Genomic DNA, 22,962 nt, shown 5'->3' on the forward strand with positions numbered 1-22,962 from the left:
AGGCCCATGTCCATTCTCTGATGAGTCACAACTGTTTTGGAGGCACAAGGGAGACCTACACAATATTAGGAAGGTGGTCATAATGTTATGCCTGATCAGTGTAAAACCCAGAAAGCGTTTGGACACTTAAGCCACTTTAAAATCTATTCATTCATTACACAAAAGGACGTTTGATTGAGGTTTTTAAGTGACACAGTTCAATTCAGAGGTCTTGTTTCCACCAGTAAGTACAAGTTCACATGCAGCACTAAACTTAAAACATTAACTTTTTGTTTGTATTTCAGCTCATGAACCCTTTCCGGTACACGCTCATTGATCCCGTTTGAGTCAGCGAACTGATTTGTAGCCACTATAAGCCTCCGAGGCAAACTCCGCTGCTGTTTTCTCACCTCTTTTCCCCGATTTTCCCCACAATTATGTGGTCCAATCGGCCGCCGGTCTTTTCGGGTTTGCCTGTTATCAATCACAAGTCCTCCATATTTGAACTTTTTGACAAAATACCAAACTGCGGAGGACGGAAGGTCGAGCTGATGCATAAAAACGAATTATTTGCTCGAACAATGGCCGACCTTTTATCCGAGCTCACTTTAATTGACTTTGCCAGCTGCTTTTAACAAACCATTTCCAAGGTCACCGGTGTATGAAGTCAGCTGCAGAATAACCACAACTACTCACTTCTATTTGGAGTTGTGCTCCATGTGTGTTTTCCTATTGATCTTGGGAAATGTTTTGATGAACCTGAAATTTGCTGTTAATTTAAAACCCCTATTAACATGACTGTAGCGTCTGTGTGGTACATCCCTGCTCGTGTAAATACAGCCAACTAAAAGGAGACGATGAAGCTTCATGCTTCGCGAGTTCGACGGATTCGAGAATAAAAATGTTGAACAGCTTCCATTTCTAAGGCTGAACATGCTTGTATTCACTGCCAATCTCCTATAAGATTACACTCTCAGATTCTTGCCAGTGTCTGCTGGCAGAGATGTGAGATGTCTGTCTGAAAAGATCGTACAAAATTACAAAGATAAACCTCAGTGTTTGTTGCAATAAATGTCCAAGTGTTGTCTTCAGAAACAGATTTTGAGGACTTACTTCTTTATACACTGCCTGGCCAAAAAAAAACTGGATTTAACTAAGCAAATAGGTGAGAGCCTCCTATTGGATAATTACTGCATGGACGATTATCAACAACTGATGCAATGAGTAGCTTCTCATTTCTTAAACAACCATGTCTAAAGACTCTGGAGCAATGGAAGAAGGTCACGTGGTCTGATAAGTCCAGATTTACCCTGTTCCAGAGTGATGGGGGCATCAGTGTAAGAAGAGAGGCAGATGAAGTGATGCACCCATCATGCCTAGTGCCTACTGTACAAGCCTGTGGGGGCAGTGCTATGATCTGGGTTTGCTGCAGTTGCTCAGGTCTAGGTTCAGCAACATTATGTTGCTCAAAGAATGAGGTCAGCTGACTACCTGAATATACTGAATGACCAGGTTATTCCATCAGTGGATTTTTTCTTCCCTGATGTTCACGGGCATATTCCAAGATGACAATGCCAGGATTCATGGGGCTCAGATTGTGAAAGAGTGGTTCAGGGAGCATGAGATTTTCACACATGGATTGGCCACCACAGAGTCCAGACCTTAACCCCATTGAGAATCTTTGGGATGTGCTGGAGAAGGCTTTGAGCAGTGGTCAGACTCTCCATCATCAATACAAGAACTTGGTGAAGAATTAATGCAACACTGGATGGAAATAAATCTTGTGACATTGAAGAAGCTTATCGAAACAATGCCACAGTGAATGTGTGCTGTAATCAAGGCTAAAGGTGGTCCAATGAAATATTAGTGTGTGACCTTTTTTTTTTTTGGCCAGGCAATGTATGTACATTAGCCATTTTAAGATCATACCATGAAAAGCTAACATGATCGGCCTGTAACATTTATGTATCTCAGCCAGGTGTTAAGTGATCAACGTGGCTCGCAGGATTCTCCAACAAACAAGTCCACTGTGGAGGAGTTGAATTACAGCTGTTTGTTCATCAGACTGGGGCTGCTGTTGGATTAGCGATTTTTAATTCGTCCCCCGGGGATCTAATTAAAGCCAGCATCAGTAGGTGAACGGCGTTGATCTCACATGAAGAATGTGTTTATAATTTTTAAGGCTGGCAGCTGACAACGAGTTAATATGAACCCATTTGTTCCTGGTGAACAGTCACTGCTGGGAGTTGTAGTTTTGCATCTTTTTTAAATACCTTGGCAACTTCAGGTTTCTTGGTCTCTGCAATAACACACTTCCCCCAGTTGATGTCAGTCCTCCTTTATTTTACATTTGTGTGAGCTTGGCACCTTTTACTGAGTCCAAGCTGATGCTCTTAACCTTTTTTTTTTTTTTAAATATCCTAAACAGTGGGAGATGACCACCTGCTCTGAGCCATCCCTTCGACTCCTAAACAAGGGGTTTCTCCAGGAGTGATCGCTGCTCATCCAAACAGCGCAGGTCAGAGCAGACAGCTCGAAGAAACAGAAATAGGTTGAGGCTTTTTTATGTTTCTATCTAGGCTATGCCCGCTCCCGACGGGTGTTTGGGGATTGCCTGAGGTAAGACCTGAAAAAGTGAATCAAAAATGGAACAGGTCGTTTAAATAGGGCAGACGTTTATTCTGCGACTCGGGGGGTGGGTGTGGGGGGAGAGGCCTGGAGTATTTTCTCAAGCAGTGTTCAGCAGTCGCAGTGAGGAAGGATGATGTTCTGTTTAAAAGAGAGAGAGCTGACCAGAACCCTGTGTTTCACTTCCTATATAGTTTACATGCAAAGTACACATTTGAATGTTTCTCTTTGTCTCTGGCTTGGTGCGGCTGTTCCCACCAAATGTCACTTCACCAGATTTATACAGCAGCAGTTTAGGACTCTGGTCCAAACTGAAATAGCTTGAACCAAAAGCTAAAACTGCTGGTGATCCCCTGACTTCTCCTGTAGTGGCACCATGAACACATGTGGAGGCCAGGTCAAGTGTTTTTGGCTGCATCCTGCTGGGGATGGCTGCTGCCGTCAAGGAGTGTCATTGCTATGGGGTGGGCGTGCCTGGTCTGGTCTAGGTGGGTGCTACATGTCTAAGTAACATCCACACGAACGAATGCCTGGTCCAAGAAGTTTCCCAGCAGCTCAATTTTATTAACCTCTCCTCTCAGTGGTCATAATGTTACGCCCGATCAGTGCTATCTTCAGATTTTTCGGTGCATTTCAAAGTACGACTCTTGAAGCGTCTTTTGTACATAAACACATTTTATTCAGCCTGATATAGGTTACACATGGAAAAAAAAAACAAAAAAAAAAATAATCAAATTCTAAGAGAACTACTTCCCTTTGTGGAGCTAATGATATGACAGTTTTTAATCAGCTTCTGATCCCCCACTTGACAGCTCTCAACATCAGCTGCCGTAGGCCCGCGGGGGAATAAGCATAATAACATGCTACGACTGACCTGAGGCTTTTTTTTATTTTTATTTTTATTTTTTTTCTTCCTTTCTTCAAGAATAATACAAAAAAGAAAACACGTCCCCTCAGCAGTCATTATGTGTTCTCACTGAATGATATGGAATGTCATCTTGGAAAACAGGTAAAAAGAAAAAACACTCTTCTCTGCAACAGCAGAAAACGAGATAAGAAACTGGAGTAAAAAAAAAATAACTGATTCCCAGAATTCTGTTCCCAGGCTGCTACTGTGTGTGAGGCATTAAGAAATAAAATAAAAACACCTTCTCAGTCCATAAGGGTGCCGAACAACAAAAGTAAGTCAAGCCCGCCGCTGCGATTCAGTCTCATAAACCTCAAAAGGTGGATATGAACGGAAACAACCTTGATGCTCAGTCGCACTGAAGGTACATTAAATTTACACCGCTTGCAGATCAGCTTTGGAGTCTTAATATATATTAGGACTGACAGTCATAGACACAAAGCAGGGACTGGTGAGGGGGGGGAAAGAAGGGGAGGGAGGAGGGGTCTTAACGTTTAACTAGTGTTAGTCGTTTTTTTTTTTGTAAATTTCACAAAGTGCAAATTTATTTATATTACATCATAACCAATTTTAAAAATTGTTCATTTTCTATTATATAACAATGAAAAATGGTTAATTTCACTTAACCCACCCCTCCAACAAAGCCATAACCAACCCCCCTCCCCACCCAGCTATCCATCTGAATATTTTAAAAAAAGAAAAGAAAAAGGAATCACTAAGTACATGCTGTAATGACGCCCACCGAATTAGTTTGAAACTCGACCAAAGCCTCTCGTTTTGGCTCCTTGATCCTCATACAGTACACTGTTACTGTCAGCGTGCGTTTATAGTTAAAATATATATATTAATCTATCATTAAATAGTATGCCTCTTGCACAGTCTTGCATGCATTGAAGAGCATTTTCGGGGCAAGCTGTACAACAAGGAGAGGCGTGTGGACGGACTTGCTCAGGCTGTAGGCTCCGGGCCGGGTCCAGGCACTCTTTCGCCACCTGTAAACGTGTTTTTCTCTTTTTTTTTTTTTTTTGCCCTTTGCTCCTTGCAACCGCGTCAGTCCAAAAAGATGGTTCTCCAGTGTGTTTTTGTCGAGTGAGCATTTTGCTTTTTGTGTGTACGTGAAAATGTATATGTGTGTGTGTGCGCGTGTGGTCCTAAACTCAGTTTCAAAAAAAAAAAGAGCTGTGGACATCACTGAAGTTTTGTTCCAAGCTTTCGTTGTCTGTTCCTAGAAGAGCAAAAAAATAAATAAAAAAGTTTGTGGCGCAGTCATATTTAAAGCCTTGACATAATAATGGAATCTCTGGAAATAAGTGGATTGGCTAGTGTGGCTAATCCTTGTGAACGCCTCATTAGCAAACAGGCTTACAAGCTTGCTAATGGACAGTAAGCTAGTTAGCAAACATTCAATGTTTACCCCCTCTTCAATAACTTTAATTAATTATGTACAATTTGGAAAAGAGACAGAGAAAACAGGACAAAACTGGCTTGCTAGCAGGTTAGCCAGTTAGCTCACCAAAAAAGCCATGCATGTACACCGATCAGGCACAACATTACGACCACCTTCCTGATATTGTGTAGGTCTCCCTTGTGCTTCTTATACAGGTATTCCAATTAAATGCACTGGCATATTAAATCACTTCCATATAAACATTAATAAAACTGCAGAACATTTCCTCTAGCAAGGTCTATTTCAACTGGATGTTTAGGTTTACTCAGGGCTTAATGGTGAAAGATGTGCGCGTGATGGCGTCTTACCTTGCCTCTGATCTGGTCACTGTATACTCGAACCATAATATGTTGGGGATCAGGCTTGTGTCTCGCACCAGGAAGTACTCCGATATTGGCCTGTCAATTTGAAAGGACAGAATATTAAAAACAAAAACATAACTGGTTTTATATTCAGGCTGAGGAGGAGTCGCCCTCCCCCTGTCGTGACATAAGAGGGAAGCAGAGAAATGAGAGATCTACTTACCATGCTGCTATTTTGGGGAATAATGGTGTCAGCACCTCTTGTGTGAAAAAGAACCAGACTATGCCAATCGTACTACCGGCCACTGCGCCGTAGAAAACCTGGCCCCAGGTGTGGTACAACAGGTAGACCCTAGAAAAGAAGGAAGGAGGAAAAAGAACAGATAGCAAAGTTGGTGAGGGATTTTTCAAACAATAATCAATTTATTCTGTTCTCAAGGTTGAAATAATCCATTGTTGTCCATTTAATCATGATAATGATAGTGTGTGTTGTTGTTTTTAATAGTAAAAAGAATAAATGGGTAAATGTTCACCTATTTCTGACATTTTATATAAAAAAGCAAGAACATAATCATCAGATTAATTCATAATAAGAGTAATAATTTGCTGTAACCATGCATTTTTTTTTAAGTTCATACTATATAGGATATGCTTATGGTGCCATACTCGACCAGCACACTGATGCACCAGTTCCACTTTCAATCTACGTATTCAGCTTGTTTGATTGTAAATTAAAACTCACATACTACATTTAAAATTTACTGTGAGACACACTTAAGTTTGCTCAAAGATGCGAGATGGACTTACAGGACAATCTCTGCTGATAACTAGGAGGGAAACTGGTTTGGTCAAGTGGTGTAATCTAAATAGTACATTTAATTTCACAATGACAGGGCAGAATATCAATTAAAAGTATTTTTTTAATAATAATAATACTGAGGAAAACACAAAAATGGACAGGATATATAGTGCAAGAGGAGCAGTTGGATCTATGAATATTAGAGGGCTGTTTATGCATGATCTGGAGCAAGTAACTAGGCTTCACCATTGAATTTTAAATATTACACAGATTTGCCAAGTCCTTTTCAAATCACAAAAGTAGGTGACTGACACCAGCTAAAGTTGATTCTTATGGATCAAATGTAACTTATTGTTTTCTGGCTAAAGTCGTCTCACAAAGCAGGTGTTGATACAATAGCCCTCATCATACTCCAAGATTACATTATTGTGTTTAGCTGAACATGGTGGAAGAAGAATACGGTCAAGTATACAGCACATACAAGATCACAACATGCATTATGCGCATGTGCAAATTAGCGTCCTATTTAATTTTCCAGTGCAATTGTTGTGCAGCGCCTTACCTGCTGTATGAGACTGATAAGGCTATGCCCAACAGGATAATGGACAGTATGTGTCTCCACAGCAGGTCCACACATCGAGCATTGTTCGTTTGATGCATTCTGTGAGAGAAAGCAGCGTGAGTCCACACCGCGACATCAACATCATGTCAAGGTTAAATACAAGCCCCGGGATTCCTACTTTTTTTTCCAAAATTAACACAAATCTTATTCCACTTTTTCTACATTTTCTACATGTAGCTGCTATCATTTCACAGCCGTCTGCTCGTGTAAGCAAACCTCCCCCCTCCGCCCGGATGTGAAGGAAAACAAGCTCACCTTAAATAAAGGAAAAGAAAGAAGTAAACAACAAAGAACCAGATAAGCTGGGAATGACTGGAGGGCATCCCATAGTCTGTGTGCAGGTTTGTGTGAGCCCCTGCAGAAAAAAGAAAACAGAGCCTTATATAAGCATAGATGCAACACATGCTGTAACACCTTCTTATAACATTATAAGCATTTAGAACAGGGCTGTCACCAATGTAAAGGGTAACATAGATCTCATTACTCAACTTTATACAAATACTAGTCCAAAGCTAATTTTGAAGTCGCTCGTAATTGTAGCCCAATTTGCCAGAAATGTAAATATTCAGATTATCTAAGATCTATTCTGGAGCACAAAGAAATGGTCAAAAATACTCAATCATTACTACAATGATCAGTTTTTTGAGTAATTTTGTGAAATAGACTCAAATATTCTCTTGTTTCAGTTTCTTAATTTAGTATATTTGCTGCTTTTACCGATAATATGTTAAATGTAAGTTGAATATCTTTGTTTTTTGGAATAAACCAGACATCACCTAGGGCTGTGAGAACTTATAGTATTTTAATTATTATTGTTTAATACGTTTTCTAGACAATATGTTGGGTTAAAGCTATAATCATTCAGTTAGGAAAAGAATTTTATTTCTACTTTGTTTTTTTTTTTTTTATTTCTGCAAAACATATAGGTGAAGAGGAGGGCATTTTCATCAGGCAAATTTGTACATAACAGATTTACTGCGTCTGCTTTAAGTCCTAATTTAGCCCGAGATGCAGTAACGTTATTCAAACAAGAACCTTTTTAAAATACTTTTTACCCGTTTTGCACTATACAAGACTGTCGGCTTCTCATCTTAACACCATCTAACGTGCTGCGCTTAAATTAGACATATGCGTGAACAGACCCTGCGATTGACACCTAAAGCCGACACTACCGTGATGTTTTTGTCGTAGTGTTGCCCAACCCTGGCAACCACACATTGAGAGTTCCTTCACTCACCTGCACATGGGCGCGGCTCTCTGAGAATGTGCTTCAGCAGCCAGTTCACTCCCTCGTTCAGGATGAGCCCACCGAAGAAGGAAATCTGTACATAAATAAATAAAGAGATCAACACGCGAGCTCTTACACACTTCCGTTCAAGCCCCTGTGAGACAAATAACAGCTTGGCTGACTTTAAACCTGCTGCTTTTTCTAAAAAACACAACTTTCAAGTGCATGTGCAGGACTCACCGTGTGCAGTTCCCGTTTAAACACTATGAGTGTGACAAAACCCACAAGGATTGCTATGGGTAGGAGACTGATGTAGGCCAGCACTTGTCCCGTCAGATCACCTGAGACACAGAGACACAGCACTGCTGTTAAGACACACAAACACTAGTAAAGTCACTTAACCCTGGTGGGAGTGACACTTTCTGACTTACCTAGCACGGGATGGTGAAGTTACAGACAGTACAAGGAGGAAGCTAGTATAATGAGGCAGCTAAGCCATTGTCAAACTACCAGAGCACAACGTTTGATTTTGTTAATACATACACCCCGGTGCAGTGTGCTTTATGCTAGTTACACTAATGATAATGAGGCCATAGAGCTAGCTACTAGGTTAGCCATAGCTACAATGCTACACGGGGAAATACCTCGCTACTTCCACCACAGTCATAAATTATGTTTTTCTTTTCGGAAAGCTTTAATGTTGTCAAATAATTCTTACGGAAGACGACATTAACCCTCGAGAGGAAATATCAAACCCATTAATAAGACAGCTAGCAAGCTAGCTAGCTAGCCTTCATTGTGGACATTATTACAAACTGCGCATGCGGCACTGTCTCACAATTTTGCAGTCCGGGTTACATTCCCCGCTGCGCTCGTGTTGTTTGAGCGGCTCACAATTTGGCAGTGTCACCCGACGGCCGCGTCCATTCAGTGGCAACAAAACACAAAATGCCCCCGAAATGACAGAGCCGCCGGCGGTTGGGCGCAGCTTCGGCGGCGCAACGAAGCCGTTGAGTTTACGTACCTTCGGCGAACTCTACGTGTGTGAGAGATATGGACCGCCATCGAGGTGGTGCCGAGCAGTGCTCTTCCAACGCCATCTTACCCGGACACAACCGGGCAGTCCCAGTGAAACGCCCCAGACACGTGTCCGACCAATGGCGAACGGAGCTCCGCGTTCAAACGGGCCCCGGCAGCTGAGGAGCCGTCCAATCCCGACAGCCCCCCGCAGATGAGATATGTTGCCCATAGAGAAGAATTATTGAATGAACAAAAAACACAAAAGTCCAGCACTCCATATTTTAAAGCAGCCAAATGCACTCATTCAAAAAATATATTAAAATAAATAAATAAATATTATTTTTTATTATATTTTCCTCTATTGTAAAATTATCTAAATATAATAAATGATACTAAATTAAATGAAATGAAATGAAATGAAATGAAATTAAATTAAATTAGAATCAACACTATAAATTACTTACCACATTGGTCATCATTACTAATTTATTTTTTTTAATTTTTTTCATTTACAATGGATTACAAGTTGTAGATTGAATGTAAATTATGATTTAGAGATTACAACTAAAGCTTTAGCGCTCTATTAAAAGCCTTTTTTTTTTTTTGAGAACTTTATTTATATTCATTTTCAAGGTTACAGAACAGTGAACATACAACAACAAATCAACCCTACCCACCCACCCCAAGACCAAAGCGCAAAAAAACATACATAAAGTAAATGTGGATACCATGAAAGAGAGACGGACTGACAAATTCTTATATTGCTATGTATGCACACTCATAAATATAATTCTCACACATATACTATCAACTGAATACAAAGCTCATGCAGACTCTCACGAAGTATAATCTTGTATATTAAGAAACAAAAACAAAAAAAAATACATGATGGGGACACCTTCAATCATACGCACAGATCCAGCTGGTCATTTCATATGCGTAAAGGTTAATATGGTAGAGTGATATCAAATGAAAGATAAGTTCTCAACAAACTCTATGAAGGGAGTCCAGGTTTGAATAAATCTATCCTTGCGTCTGCTGCGACTATACTTCAGCTTCTCCAGTGGAATCACAGAGAGCACCTCCTTAACCCAGTGTTTAAATGAGGGAGGTCTTACCGACTTCCATTGCATAAGAATTAGCCTCCGTGCCATCAGTGTTAAGAAAGCTATGGCATTGGACTGTAGAGTAGTAAAATTTTCACCTGAGGGTGTAGTTCCAAAGATTGCGATTAGTGGATTAGGGTCTACATTGACACCACGTATATAAGACATAGCTTCAGAGATGTTTGTCCAGAAGCCGTTCAGAGATCTGCACGACCAAAACATATGACCCACTGTAGCTGGACTGTGGCTACATCTTGGACATTTAGGGTTAACGTCAGGGTATATTCTGGCCAGCTTCTCATTTGAATAGTGCAAACGATGCACAAATTTAAACTAAATAAGACCATGCCTTATGCAGAGAGATGTAGTGTGTATAAAGCCATTTCTAAGAGTAGGTCTGCAACACATTTATTTTTTTCTAATCAGTTAATCTTAATTTTAAGAACAACCCCACACTTTACTAGTCTTTCCAATTAAACACACAGTAATCCAACCAGGACAATTTCACTTCTACATCTGCTCAAGAGCACTATTTTAGTATTTTAGTTCATTCTGAAACAGGAAAGTTGTATGTAAGCTACATAAGGTGACAATAAATTGACTTTGTGCACATGGCTAAACAGTTCATTGTCCAGACATAGAAGAACAGAGCGTTCTGATTTGTCTTTGCATTGGTCAAATTCATTCATTTTCATGTTTGATGAAGTCTGTTAACTGGTAATCAGCCGGTCGTCTTCAGGGGCTACAGCACAAAGCCGGTCGTTAAGCAAAGAACTGGGACTGACAAACAGAGAACTGGATTCAGAAAAGTAAACCGACGGTTGCACAGATACAGAGCTACAGTAGACACGCACACTCGCTGACGTGCTGCAGCTCACACAGGTCAGTCATGTGTAACAGGTGCACACAGAGCGGAGAAACAGGACGTGCATAGTAGCTAAACAACAAGAGCCAGAACAAGTACAAACTTTCTTAACTTTTTTTATTTTTCTCTACAGAGAGTCACTGTAACTGATGATTCAGATTAGCTAAATGTCAAAGAACCACAACAGAGGAAGCACGGAGAAGATAGATTAATTATGTGCATAAGTAAGTAGAGTGTACTTCATAGCGTATTGGAGAGAAATGTTATCTGATGCAGCAGTCTTAAAAATGACACTTTAGGAACAGTTCAGAGCCTCAATAACCAATTTATATCGATTCTATGAGAAACCTGATATATTTTTTCCAAAGAAAGTGATTTATTTAAGCAGATAAATGAACAGTTAAAAAGCTTAAAACAGAAGTTTGGGCTGATCAGTAAGGCACATTGAGTATGTCACTTGTTGAGAATACAGAGTTTAAAGTTAATGTCCTCAAGCTAAAATGTCTTACTGCTGGGAGAAGAGATAACAAGGCGTCTAAACTAGAAATTATAAAGAGTTGTGCTCCCTCCACTGGCCTGATACAGAATCACTACAGAGCTTTCCTCTGTTTTTATCACAGTTTCTTTCTGCCATATAATAGTCTAAGTAGCTTTAACAAACACCAGTAGTTAATAACTGTGCAAATTTGACTTTTTATGAACCACTTCAATGCTATGAAGCTGTGATGTGATTTTTAGCTTTCAGCTAATTGCTAATCCCTGCTTGCTAAGATGCTAATGAATGGAATGTTTACCATGTTCACTATCTTAGTTTAGCATATTAGCATGCTGGCTAATTAAATTTAGTTTCGCATGTGTATTAGAGAAAAATGAAACTTTATTTAAGCTTTATTTGGATTTGTTTTCTGAAAACCATGAATGTTTAAACACATTTACAGCAGTCAGTGCAATAATTTTGGAACTATTAAAGTCTGAACCAAAGGAGTGAAATGAACCATCAGTATTTTTCTAGAGAACAATTTAATTTTAAGTTTAGGTTGTTCTATAATGTGCTTGAGGAGCGGCATACAAACCTGTACCTTTGCTGTTTCTGGCAACACTCAGAATATATATATATATTTTAAATGGTAAATAGTCTGGATTTATATAACACTTTTCTCCCTCTTAAAAGTGCTTTATAGTACTTCTCTTTCACACAAACACACACACGACGATGGCATTAGAGCTGCCATGCAAGGTGCACGTATGCTCTCTGCAGCAGTGTCAGGTTTTGTGTCTTACATTACACTTTGGCACGCGAAAAGGCGAGGGATCAAAATACCTGAACCGCAGATTGGGCAAGAGGCGGGTTACACCCTGGACAGGTCTCCAGTCTATCTCAGGGCTAACACAGAGAGACAGACAACCATTCACACTCACACCTACGGCCAATTTAGAATCACCAGTTAACCTAACGAGCATGTCTTTGGACGGTGGGAGGAAGCTGGAGTACTTGGAGAGAACCCACACAGACACAGGGACAACATGCAAAACTCGACACAGAACGGCCGGTGGATTCGCCGACTGACATTTGTTTATTATAATTTTTCGTATTCACTCTTTCAGGACCTACACTATTGCTTTAAATTAAGCACCTTTTAGTCTCTATATATTCTAACAAAAAAAACAAATTGTGTTAGAAATGTTGCTCCCTGGTTAAAAAAGGAAAAACACAACAGGCCGTCATCAGTTGGGAAAAGGCAAAATAAACGTTTTGATTTAATAACAAAAAATAACATTTAATACGGAGAATTAAAGTCAATTTACAGTTTGTGCTGGCATCGTAATTTAACAGTAGAAAAGACAAAAGGCATGGAGAGGACACTTGTAATGTACAACAGTGACTGTCAGAAAATAAAAATCCTTCCACATTTTGGCCATCTGAAATCAACGTAAACCTCTAGAATGCATTTGATATTGACTAAGCAGGCCTCAATCCTAACTTTCAAATTATTATAATTTTCTAAATACTTTTTCTTCAGCCTATTTTTAAACCGTCTCAACCCCCCCGGGTCTACATGTCGCATGAAGATGCATATCAGAGAATCTACACTGTTAACATGCAAAGGTTCATCTACCGTCACAGAGAAAGCAGACCAATCTGTGAACACAAGACTCGACACAAGCATTTTCCATTACTGCATTTGCCTGCATGATACATACTCTACAATACCGGGACTAAAACGAGGGAGAACATATTTCTTAAAGCAGTTCATCGGGGAACAGACCACAAGCAATTTGAATATTTTAAAGGCGCACACTTAAACACAACCTAGGATAATGACTACGATAAACCATTTCCATAATAATATTGTTTTCTGGGAAAGATAATTTCTGCAGCATTTATACTCTATATTATCAACAATATGTCAGTTCTGTACATGTGAATTCTCAAGCTGATTATTATTATTATTATTATAATTGTCATTGGACATTCCTGCATCTTCTTTCTGTTAAAGTGCAAAATACTCGGGAACACAAAGCTGCACGTCGGTCGAAACAAGGAACCAGATGTTTTCATGTGAAAGCTCAGTTTATAGCCCTGGTTCATGTTTGACAGAAACACAAAAAATACTGACTCCTCACACAGCCAGTACAGTCTAAGGAGCCAAAAAGTGAACTTTTAAGAGGCAATAGATTATCAGTGCCACAAAAAAAACAAAAAAAACCCACACACTTATACGAGTAACAAATCGCTGATCTCCGCTATTCTGTATGATAAATTATTTAAATTAAAACATCCTTTGGACTGCGAAACACAAATGATCATTTAGCACACATACTATACGTCCTCTGCCGTTAATAATAAATAATGTTTTCATTACATTTCACTAAGATAATTTAGTTTGACAGTTTTTTTGCTTCTTAGACATAAACTACAATCTGCATACCACAAATCTGCCTTTACAGAAGTGGAGTTACTATGCATGTTAGGATTGCAAAGGAAACATCGGTTTAACTTGGCGTCTTAGTGCCCCTTTGGACTCTGTGATCCAACATGTACACAGTATTGAAAAAACAAGGAGAGCTCACAATCAGTGCATTTACACAGATTCGACTAACTCTACGCTGATCTGTCCTTAGACGACTACAGTAGATGGCACGGATTCATTTAGAGGCCATGTCAGTTTTTTAACAAGTGTTGGGAAAAACATAAACTAATTTTAGAGAAGCATTGATGGTAAAATTGTGTTTGAGACCAAAGTTGTGCACCTTCGTACAGTCACAAACATACATATGCCTCTTTCCCCTGAACACGTCTTGACTCGTCACAGCAGGAAAAGCGGTTATAAACAAACAAAAACCAAAAACGTGAATGGTGGCATAGTAAACCAGGTCAGCGAGTGCATAATACCCAGGCCCTGGAGCCGCGCGGGTAACCTAAATGGAATGCAACCGGTCAAAATGACCGCTACAGAACGGGTCTGTTACTGTGCACGTTGGCCCACCGTCACAGTTCACTGGGACACAGGAGTTTAACGGAGACTTGAATGACGAGATCGCTCACAAATGCGCTTTTCCTGCTACGGCGAGTCAAGACTGTCTGCTGTGATAAAGGCTTATTAGGTGAAAACTATTCATCTACAGCCGGTTGACTTTAACAATACGACAATAAACACAAATGAGGAAGTATGATTGTTTCAAACTTTACACATCCACACCGTTTTGGTTAAAACAACTCAGTCAATATTCATATATTTCAAATCCATAGACTAGAAGATTTTAAGATTTGGGTCCAGATATTTTGAAGCGATTCAAGCAGCTGAACCAGATAAAACATTTGAAAAAGTTCTGCAGTAGCCAATATCGATTTCAAGCTTCTCATTACGACCTGAGAGCGCTCAAGTGTACTGGAGATATTTGTTTTCTGTCTTCTATTCCAAGCTGGGAATGATGCCCTGGGTGTTTTCACACTTGGTTTATGTAGTGGGAGTTCTTTTGTGCCATTTAAGACTGATAGCAGTCACCTGGAGGATCAAATACGAGGTTTAGAGAAAGTACAGTTTTACAAATTTGCTGAGTTACTGCATTTATGTCCATTTGCCATTATTCATCATTTTACATGTTTTTTTTTTTAAACACACTCTTTTTGGAGCATCTTAGTCTGCTCCAAAACAAGTGGCGTCCAAAGCCGTTCATCTTCAGCTGGCCCAGGTTCTCAGGAATTGTCATGGTTTTAACAAATCTCCTTCCCTTTTTTTTTTTTTTTTTAATATAAAACAATAGAAACACACAATATCAACTCTCACACCATTTCTTCTTCACATAATAATGACATAGTGGTAATGATATCCCGCTCTATTCCACACAGCTGATGATGATGAGCTCCTAAGGGACTCTGGTGATAGTGTAGAAGGCCCAGTCTTCACGTATTTGAGGTGCATCTGTCAGCTGTGTTTTATCCGTGTCAACCAACAAGGCAGAGACAAGTCCTCGCGGGTCTGTGATTGCGTTACAGTCCGCTTTCCCCCGTACGCAACTCAGCAGCAGCATCACGAGAGAGAGGTGGAGTCATAGGAGGTCTCCCCTCGTGATCGGTGACCGGTGATACTGTCGGTCTGGTGAAAATATATCCTATTACAGTGGTCGTGTTTAAGGAACACAGATGGATAAATGAATAATGCTGGTTCGCAGTTTGTCACAGGAGCATGATTGAGTCCGGTATAAATCAAGTGTTGAGCTGCGACTCCTTGCCGTTCCCACGTTCCCAGCCCGCACAAGCGCAGCGAAGCCCTCGCCGAGTGACCCTAGTTGTCCGAGCCGGTCCCCGAGGACCCCTCTGTGTCTCTGGGCAGGGCGCCGTTGAGCTCCAGGAGGCTGTCGATCCCCAGGTACCCCAATAAAATCTCGCTCCTGCGGTGGGAGAGTTTGAGGATGTCCTCGGCCAAGCACTGAGCGGAGGTGAAGCGGACCTTGTCGTGATCAAACATATCCTTAAGGTACTGCACGATTTGTTGCTGCAGATGAAAGAAGGAGAGAAATTAACGACGGGAGCTGTTGTTATATGGTGACATTCAAACTTTAAAGGCGCACCCTGCTGCTTTTACAGAGAAAAGGTCACGGATATAACTTAGCCTATAAAATGCACATGAAATTTGACAATGCATCTGTTAAGGTTTAGAGACTATAAATGTATAATATAACAACAGGGTTACATATCAGAGTTGCACTATGGGAAATGTAGGCTCTTGGGTTTTGTAAACTAGTAACAGACCAAGCCATTTGCTAGTGTCACCGTGTGAGTGCCTGCCACAAAGTTCAAAAGGTGTATGAACAAGGCTCTTCTCATTTTACATATTCATCTAATCTGAACATTTAAATATTTTAACAACGACATCGATAATCCAATTTGAATATCCCGCAGCCCGGCCGATCAGGGCGATTCAGGAGAGGCCAGCTCTGTCGGAAAGGCTTGTGGCTTCTTAGCCTCACAGCTAATAATAGCTTCTTCCAGTTTCCCCTTTTGAATGATGAACATATTGACCTCTAATGTGAGTCACGCACCGAACAGTGGCTTCTACTGTACGGATCTCATTACGCAACTTGAAATCTTTTATAAATCTGAAGCCTCAAACTCTGGCTGCATGACTTTGACCTCAACAGGATTATTTTCTGTCTGGAGCCACAGAGCTCATTATTCAGCTGTTTGTTCCGGCCGTAAAAGCAGCTCTGTGAGCGTATTATTATTACTACCATATAAGCCTATTAAATACCTATATTACTCCTCATGATGAGTGTACTAAATTGCACACAATAAAAATCACATCATCTTGGCTCTGTGTGCTCTCACCTTGAAAATCGTGCACACTTCACTTAGATGCTGCCTCGGCCCCAAAAAGCCAAAAGCTAAAACCGGGCTCACGTGTTCTGATATGGCATAGAAGTGGGAGATAAAGCCGTCAGGAACCTATTGAGTGTACCAAGAGAACAAGCAGTCAGAATCTCATTACTCATTTGATTTACAAGGTAAAAACAGCAAACGAGCTAAAACTCACCATGAGAAGACGCCGTTTCGCCTTCAGGACAGACCAGCAAGCGGTCGCCAGAGCCTACGAGAAAAAACAAAACAAAAAACAACACGGCTCTGTTACTGGAGGAATCGTTGCATGTGCAGTGCATCGGTGGTGTTTGTGCGCATATATTATATTAACCGTCTCTTTGAAGCTGTCAGAGAGCCAGCGGTTCCTCAGCACGGCCACCACAGAGGAAGGGGGGCTCTCCAGGTCTTCAAACGCATCCATCAAGATGAAGTCCAAGACTATGTCGAAAAAGTTCATAGACACGACCTGCAGAGATCAAGACACAAGGACAACGATTACATTTTTTCAAAACAAATATTAACCATTTACGGGATGTACCGCTACTCTACTTGTGTAATAATAATATTCAAAGGAATATATAGAGATTTTATATTTATATTTATGTGGTGAATGGACACTAGAAGAGCCAGTGGTATCACGCTATACCACTGCTCAACAGTTGGGGGCGATAATGAGCAAAGAAAAAAGTCAATCAGGCCTTTAGGTTTTCAGAAGACGAACAAAACAGTGACTTCCTGAATAAATCCCGGATGGATTCAATTTTGGATCACAATTATGCTCATTTAACACATCATCTTAAGATATAAATCAACATAACACCAAGATATATATGTACACAGTCATGTGTGACAAAGAAAAGCATGTAGACAATCCGTTTTATTATCTTTTCTTCTCCCGTTTTATTAATTGTGTGCCCAAAAGAAAATGCTTTTAACACATTCATAGTGACTCTGTGACACATGCTATGCCTTTAATTTAGAAATAAAGACAAGTTCAACTTTGTTTACTTATAAAAAAAAATGTACTTTCCTGTAGTATCTAATGAATACATTCACAGTAGGACACACAAGCACTGAAAACTGCGCCAACATACGGTTATATGAACTATAAGTATTCAGAAACACAAAATTTGATAGCATGACATCAGTGACAGCATTACTCACCCCTCGGCCCTCCAGCTCCATCTTGCTGACGGCCCACGTGTCCTCTCTCTGAGTGTAGAGCAGCATGTCCTGGTAGCTTTCTAGGAAGGCTTTGGGACTCTGTGTTAAAGAGAAAGAGCTGTGAACATTTGCCACCAGAAGCAGACCTTTGCCATGTTTATCCAAAATGGGGCGTGTTAATAATTGAACATCCCCGGGTGAGTAGTGTTTTACCTTGTTTGCCTTCACCATTAACCCTGCAATCATTTGCTTTCCGGTCTCCATGAAAAATGTACGGTGAGTTTCATCTAACAGCAGCACCTGTGGGGGGAGAAAACACATCAGCTCCACAGCTGAACATGAAAGTGAATCATCTTCAACATTCCTCAACTCCAGCTGTGCAACTGTCTGCATGTGGTGTATAGCCAAAAGGCTCATCATATCATCCATTTTTTATTTTTTATTTTTTTTAAGGTGTAAGGCACACCATGAGTCACCTGTCCTGAATGCAGCTGCGGTCGTTTTATCTGACCTAGAAGCGTTTGTCCGGATTTGACATATGCAGAGAAACCTGACTCACTGCCTGTGGGTGCCAAGGCTGCATACACCTGTCAGATTTGGCAAAGTTTCTACTAGTGTCTCATTACATATACTGTATGAGATGAGAGATTATGATTCCGGCAGAAAGCCACGGCCTTTACAAACTACCAGTAGAGGTTGTGACCGGGAACACTGCTGGAGAGTAGTGTTTTAAAGATCCAGTGTCTAGTAGACTAGAAGCTAATGAAAAATTTGAAGTTACAGGTGATTATGCTTGAAAACATAACCCTAAATCCTACACACTGGATCAATAGGTCTCTTTCTATTCGTCCTGCTCGAAAATTACACACTCAATATATAATATACAATATATCTGAGCAGACAAGGTTCAGTTTTCTAATATTTATCTCATAGTAAAGGCAATGCTTCCTCTCTTAGGTTACCGGTTAAATGAAGAAAGAACCCATTAACACTGCCTATACAAAGACTGATGTAAGTATAAGAAGCAGAGAAGTTTTAGAGAGGTTTCAATGTTCAAGTAAGTTCTCCAAATTGGCTATTTTGGCACATTTGGAGACCATCTGTATGCACAGCTGTCCCCAGTAACAGGGGGTTCAAGGGGTTAATGAGAGGCTTCCGCTCACAAAGTACACAAGGGTCTACGTTTTGGCCGGCTATAGATGGTGATAACAGCTGGTTGTGCAGCGGGAGGAACAGAGTATCACTGTAAACCGTTCCAAAATATTTAAAAAGGTTTCAAACGAGATTGGGTTGGCACAATGACTGACCTATGGGGTAAGCCGTGTGAACTGACCTGGAATGCTTGTCTGACACAGTGGAGCTTGGCAAGAAAGTCTTGGTCACCGTAACATTCAAGTAATTCAGTCCTGGAGGAAAGAGAAAGAAAACTCAAAGACCAGTCTCTCTCTTTGTTCTAGTACACATCACACAGGCAAAGCGAAATGGCCAAACATACCTTAAAAAGTTGAAATGTTAGCAAACAGTGGAGTCTAGATATATTAGCCCAGCATTTAGAGTCTTAGCTCTGTTTTTGCCAACTCCCAAAGGAAATATAAAGCTCTTTAACTGCTAAATGCGCCACTATGTCCTCTAGTTCGTCACCAACGACCTACTTTTTAGCGGTAACATAGAGAGGCTTTTTCAGAACTTGTTGGTTGAAAGCAGATGCCTACTGGGCAGAGTTGGGTTTCTCCGTAGGTTTGTCCCATAAATGGTTATTTAATACACTACTATGAATATTTAAAAGTGCAGCTTTAAGTATTAATCTAGGTAAAGACACTTCACAGTTACCTCAGGGACCTATAGGATACGTTGCCCTCCCGGACCAGAGACAGGGCTTCTTCATAAAGAGCTGCTGGCTTAAGTGGCTGATAGACCTCCCCCAGACTCAAGGAATCAAACAGCTGCAAATACAAAACAGTCCATCAATGTTAGACACACAAAAAAAAAAAATCTGCAGGTATTAATGACACAGGAGTGCATTTAGTGTTTTTACTTGATACAAATGACTGCTATTGTGTTTCTGATCCTCCTTGGCGAGCGGAGGAAAGAAACTCACCTCTGCAGCCGAGAAGAAGGACTCATCAGAGGTAACGGTAGTGGCGTCGTCATCTTTCAGCCTGTGGAAACTCTCTACTTGAGGCAAGATAAGAGTCCCTTCACTCTCTGGCAAAGGAACAACACAAACTAAGTCTCAGGTGGATAGTTGTAAACTGTCTTCAACTCTTGATTCTCTCAACAGTGTCACACATCTTCTTACTTTTCAAAATCGAGCTCAACTTAAAAAGCTCTTCCGTCTTTTTAAGTGACATACAGTATAAGCTCTTACCAAAGTCTGCCAGCACACTGTCTGTTGGGATAGTGCTGCCGAAATCCTCTTGGAGGTGATACGCCCTGTGCAGCAACGTCTCTAACTTCTCAGCAAACACTTTATTCTGAGTTTCAACCTGAAACCAAATGGAAAAGCATTAAAGTGGCTTAAATGATATGTAATATGCACCTTATTCAGTAATAATATAATAATTTGTACAATTGTGCACAGTGAAGCCCTTGTCGAGTGACCCTGTGTGTACAACCCTGTATACAACAACAATGTACAACTATCTAGAGGTAATCCACCCATGCACAAGAGTCTGAAGCACTGTGTAGTGGTTCTTACGGTTACCATGGGGAAATCTCCACACGTTGCCCCCTGCAGAGCGAGGCTGTTGTTGCTGGAGGTTGAGTGGGTGTGGTGCCGAATATTCAGGGCCTGTTCCCACTTTTGTAGCGCTTCCTCAAATAGCTCCATTCCTACAAAGGAAAAAGCAATGACTTAAGAGACTTAAAACAACTGTATCTGAGCAAAAGAATCAAAACAATGAACTAAAAGCGACTAATAGAGCGTAAGAGCTGCAGAAATCGGGGTGATGTTTTACTGACTTTAAACTAATAAAATTACATGAGACGGAACAGGATTAAGGAAAAGATGAGGGTGACTGATTCACATTCCACCTTCTGCAATTGTGAATAACGTCCTCGTTGCTCAGCTAATGCAACCAAAAGAAGTGCTTGTACCATTTATAAATAAATACTGACCCATTAAATAGAGATTCTCTGCATTAGCATCCTCTACGACCGCTGACTCTTCCGCCACAGGCTCTGCTTCCCAGGGGGTGGAAGCATTGGCAGACTGATTTGGGGAGCTTGGCACTCGCATCTGTTTATCAGAAACACACGTATCAAGAACACACCAAGGACAGAATGATAAGACAAAGCAAAAGTGAAACAAAAATTTAAAAAGCGAGGAGTACGACACTAACCGATGCTAGGCTGTGTGACGAACTGGAGTGTTTACTCGGAGCCAGGGAGGAAATTCCACTCATGGTGTCATTGCTCCGTGTGCTGGGACTCATCATCTGTCGGCCGTTAACCGGAGCTGTCGAAGATAAAAACATCTTAATAGACGCTTCTGAGAGACACGCAACACGCCACAAAAACACCAAAAATGATTCAACATTTCCAGCATGAGCTCATGCACACCTCTCTTTAATGATGAGGGTCTTCCTGTCCTTATGAGTGCCTCAGGTATTCCCACTGTCTTCTGGCCATCCTTCCCTTGTGCTGCCTGCTTCCTTTTCCTCCCCCTCCTTTTCAGCTGATGAGCGGTGAGCGCCAGGGCCACACTGCCCAGCGCTGTGGCGAACAGCACTTTCTTCAGGTTTGGGGTTAGCTTCAGCTGAGAGAATATGGACTGAAAGCAGGAAAGACATCGTGGATATGACTAAATAAGGCCGCAAGAGACAGCGATTACTGTTTAACTAATGCATGTTTGCACAAAGCAAATTACCTGCCCAAACGTGGAATAAAGGAAGACCGGTATCTCTGCGACAGTCATGGCCAAAGCCTGGGCGATGGACATCCCATCCGCTCGTTTGACTGACATCTCAGAAATGGAAACGCCTTCGAGGCCGCAGCTCTCCAAAACTCCCTTCGCATTCACCCGAAATGAGGTTTCCTCTTCGCCCTGAGATCGGCCAGCTCAGAGCTCGCTGATGTACCGTCCGCAGTCATCCACTTCTGAACCTCACACTGCTCCAGTGTAGCTTTATCACCCTAAAACAGATAAGAGTTTTGCAAATTAGTCCAGCAGCAGCAGCTTACCTCCTTTTTAGCTGCCTTGCAATGATAAGTTGTCATTACAGTGTTGTTATTGTTCATTGCAGGGTGATGTCCTCCAGACACAGAATTAGCTTTGAAAGGTGCATGGTTTGACCTGAGGAAATTAAGCTCGCATTAACTGTTAAGCAGCACAACAGCGTAACATTTTGCCAGCTACTTAACTTATCCCTCTACTGTGTCTGGTATGCAGACAGGTCACCAGACTGCCTCACAACGACATGTCAAACAGCAGGTCGTGAGCTAAGAGGCTGACTTATTTTCTCTCCATGGAGGAAAAACGTTTAAATTTTAACATTGTTAACTTAAACCACAGCTATATCCTAGTCAGACTGGACTAATTATTGATGATGAAGAGGCTGCTAGCTGAAAGAGACTTAACAATAAGGTGAACAGAAAGCTAAACACGAGCATATCCGGGAAGCTGAGGCCAAAATCAATTCTACCACCATTTATATGTTTTTTTTTACCTACAACCAACAGCAGGTCTGAGCTCTTTATTTAAAACTATATGTATATAGAGGCCAAAATCAGCACTAACAAGAAGGTTACATCCCTCACAGACGAGCATGCTAACGCTACCTAGCATGCTTAGCTAGCTTAGCTCAACCTGATCTATCATTTCACATCCCAGCATCACCCCGGTCAAACGGACACTTGCTGCAGAGGTTTGAACTGACACCTCGCGGGCTTCAGTGGGAGGCTTGTGTACAGCGCTCACAAGAGACACACAACTAATAACATAATCCCTACGTAGGTACATACCGTGAGCATCCAAGGCGTCAGGGAAGGACATTCCCGTGTCACAGTCAGTGAAAGCCGCACAGAAGAATTTTTC

General features: G+C 41.0%; 2 protein-coding genes across 3 annotated transcripts; both read right to left on the bottom strand.

Annotated features, from left to right (window-relative positions):
* Window positions 1-4,636: 4,636 nt before the first annotated feature.
* dolpp1 (dolichyldiphosphatase 1) lies at window positions 4,637-9,035 on the bottom strand. The gene is made up of 8 exons (XM_084572948.1): window positions 8,937-9,035; window positions 8,153-8,253; window positions 7,922-8,006; window positions 6,940-7,039; window positions 6,625-6,723; window positions 5,487-5,615; window positions 5,270-5,359; window positions 4,637-4,739 (listed from the first exon to the last, which is right to left on the bottom strand). The coding sequence occupies exons 1-8, from the start codon at window positions 9,010-9,012 to the stop codon at window positions 4,703-4,705; spliced, it is 717 nt and encodes a 238-aa protein (XP_084429074.1). The 5' UTR covers window positions 9,013-9,035; the 3' UTR covers window positions 4,637-4,702.
* Window positions 9,036-12,403: 3,368 nt separating this feature from the next.
* miga2 (mitoguardin 2) lies at window positions 12,404-22,930 on the bottom strand. 2 transcript variants are annotated; one of them, XM_084571762.1, is made up of 16 exons: window positions 22,890-22,930; window positions 21,796-22,061; window positions 21,489-21,699; window positions 21,269-21,384; window positions 21,045-21,165; window positions 20,632-20,759; window positions 20,296-20,413; window positions 20,026-20,132; window positions 19,758-19,870; window positions 19,261-19,333; window positions 18,141-18,227; window positions 17,928-18,026; window positions 17,095-17,229; window positions 16,939-16,992; window positions 16,734-16,850; window positions 12,404-15,900 (listed from the first exon to the last, which is right to left on the bottom strand). In XM_084571762.1, exons 2-16 carry the CDS (start codon window positions 21,889-21,891, stop codon window positions 15,691-15,693), a joined length of 1,785 nt encoding a protein of 594 aa, XP_084427888.1. In that variant the 5' UTR covers window positions 21,892-22,061; window positions 22,890-22,930; the 3' UTR covers window positions 12,404-15,690. The 2 variants fall into 2 exon arrangements, with proteins under 2 accessions (XP_084427888.1, XP_084427887.1); XM_084571761.1 differs by having other exon boundaries at window positions 20,626-20,759.
* Window positions 22,931-22,962: the final 32 nt, after the last annotated feature.

This window comes from Chelon labrosus (genome assembly GCF_963514085.1).
Source record: "Chelon labrosus genome assembly, chromosome: 22".
NCBI classification, from domain to species: domain Eukaryota; kingdom Metazoa; phylum Chordata; class Actinopteri; order Mugiliformes; family Mugilidae; genus Chelon; species Chelon labrosus.

Coding starts and splice junctions, on each gene's coding strand:
- dolpp1 (XM_084572948.1), bottom strand. CDS start 9,012: ATGGCGTTGGAAGAGCACTGCTCGGCACCACCTCGATGGCGGTCCATA. Junction 7,040..7,921: donor AGAGCCGCGCCCATGTGCAG/GTGAGTGAAGGA, acceptor TTTTTTCTGCAG/GGGCTCACACAAACCTGCAC. Junction 5,360..5,486: donor TTCCCCAAAATAGCAGCATG/GTAAGTAGATCT, acceptor TCAAATTGACAG/GCCAATATCGGAGTACTTCC.
- miga2 (XM_084571761.1), bottom strand. CDS start 21,891: ATGTCAGTCAAACGAGCGGATGGGATGTCCATCGCCCAGGCTTTGGCC. Junction 20,133..20,295: donor CAGTGTGCTGGCAGACTTTG/GTAAGAGCTTAT, acceptor TTCCTTTGCCAG/AGAGTGAAGGGACTCTTATC. Junction 17,230..17,927: donor TGGAGCTGGAGGGCCGAGGG/GTGAGTAATGCT, acceptor TGATCTCTGCAG/GTCGTGTCTATGAACTTTTT.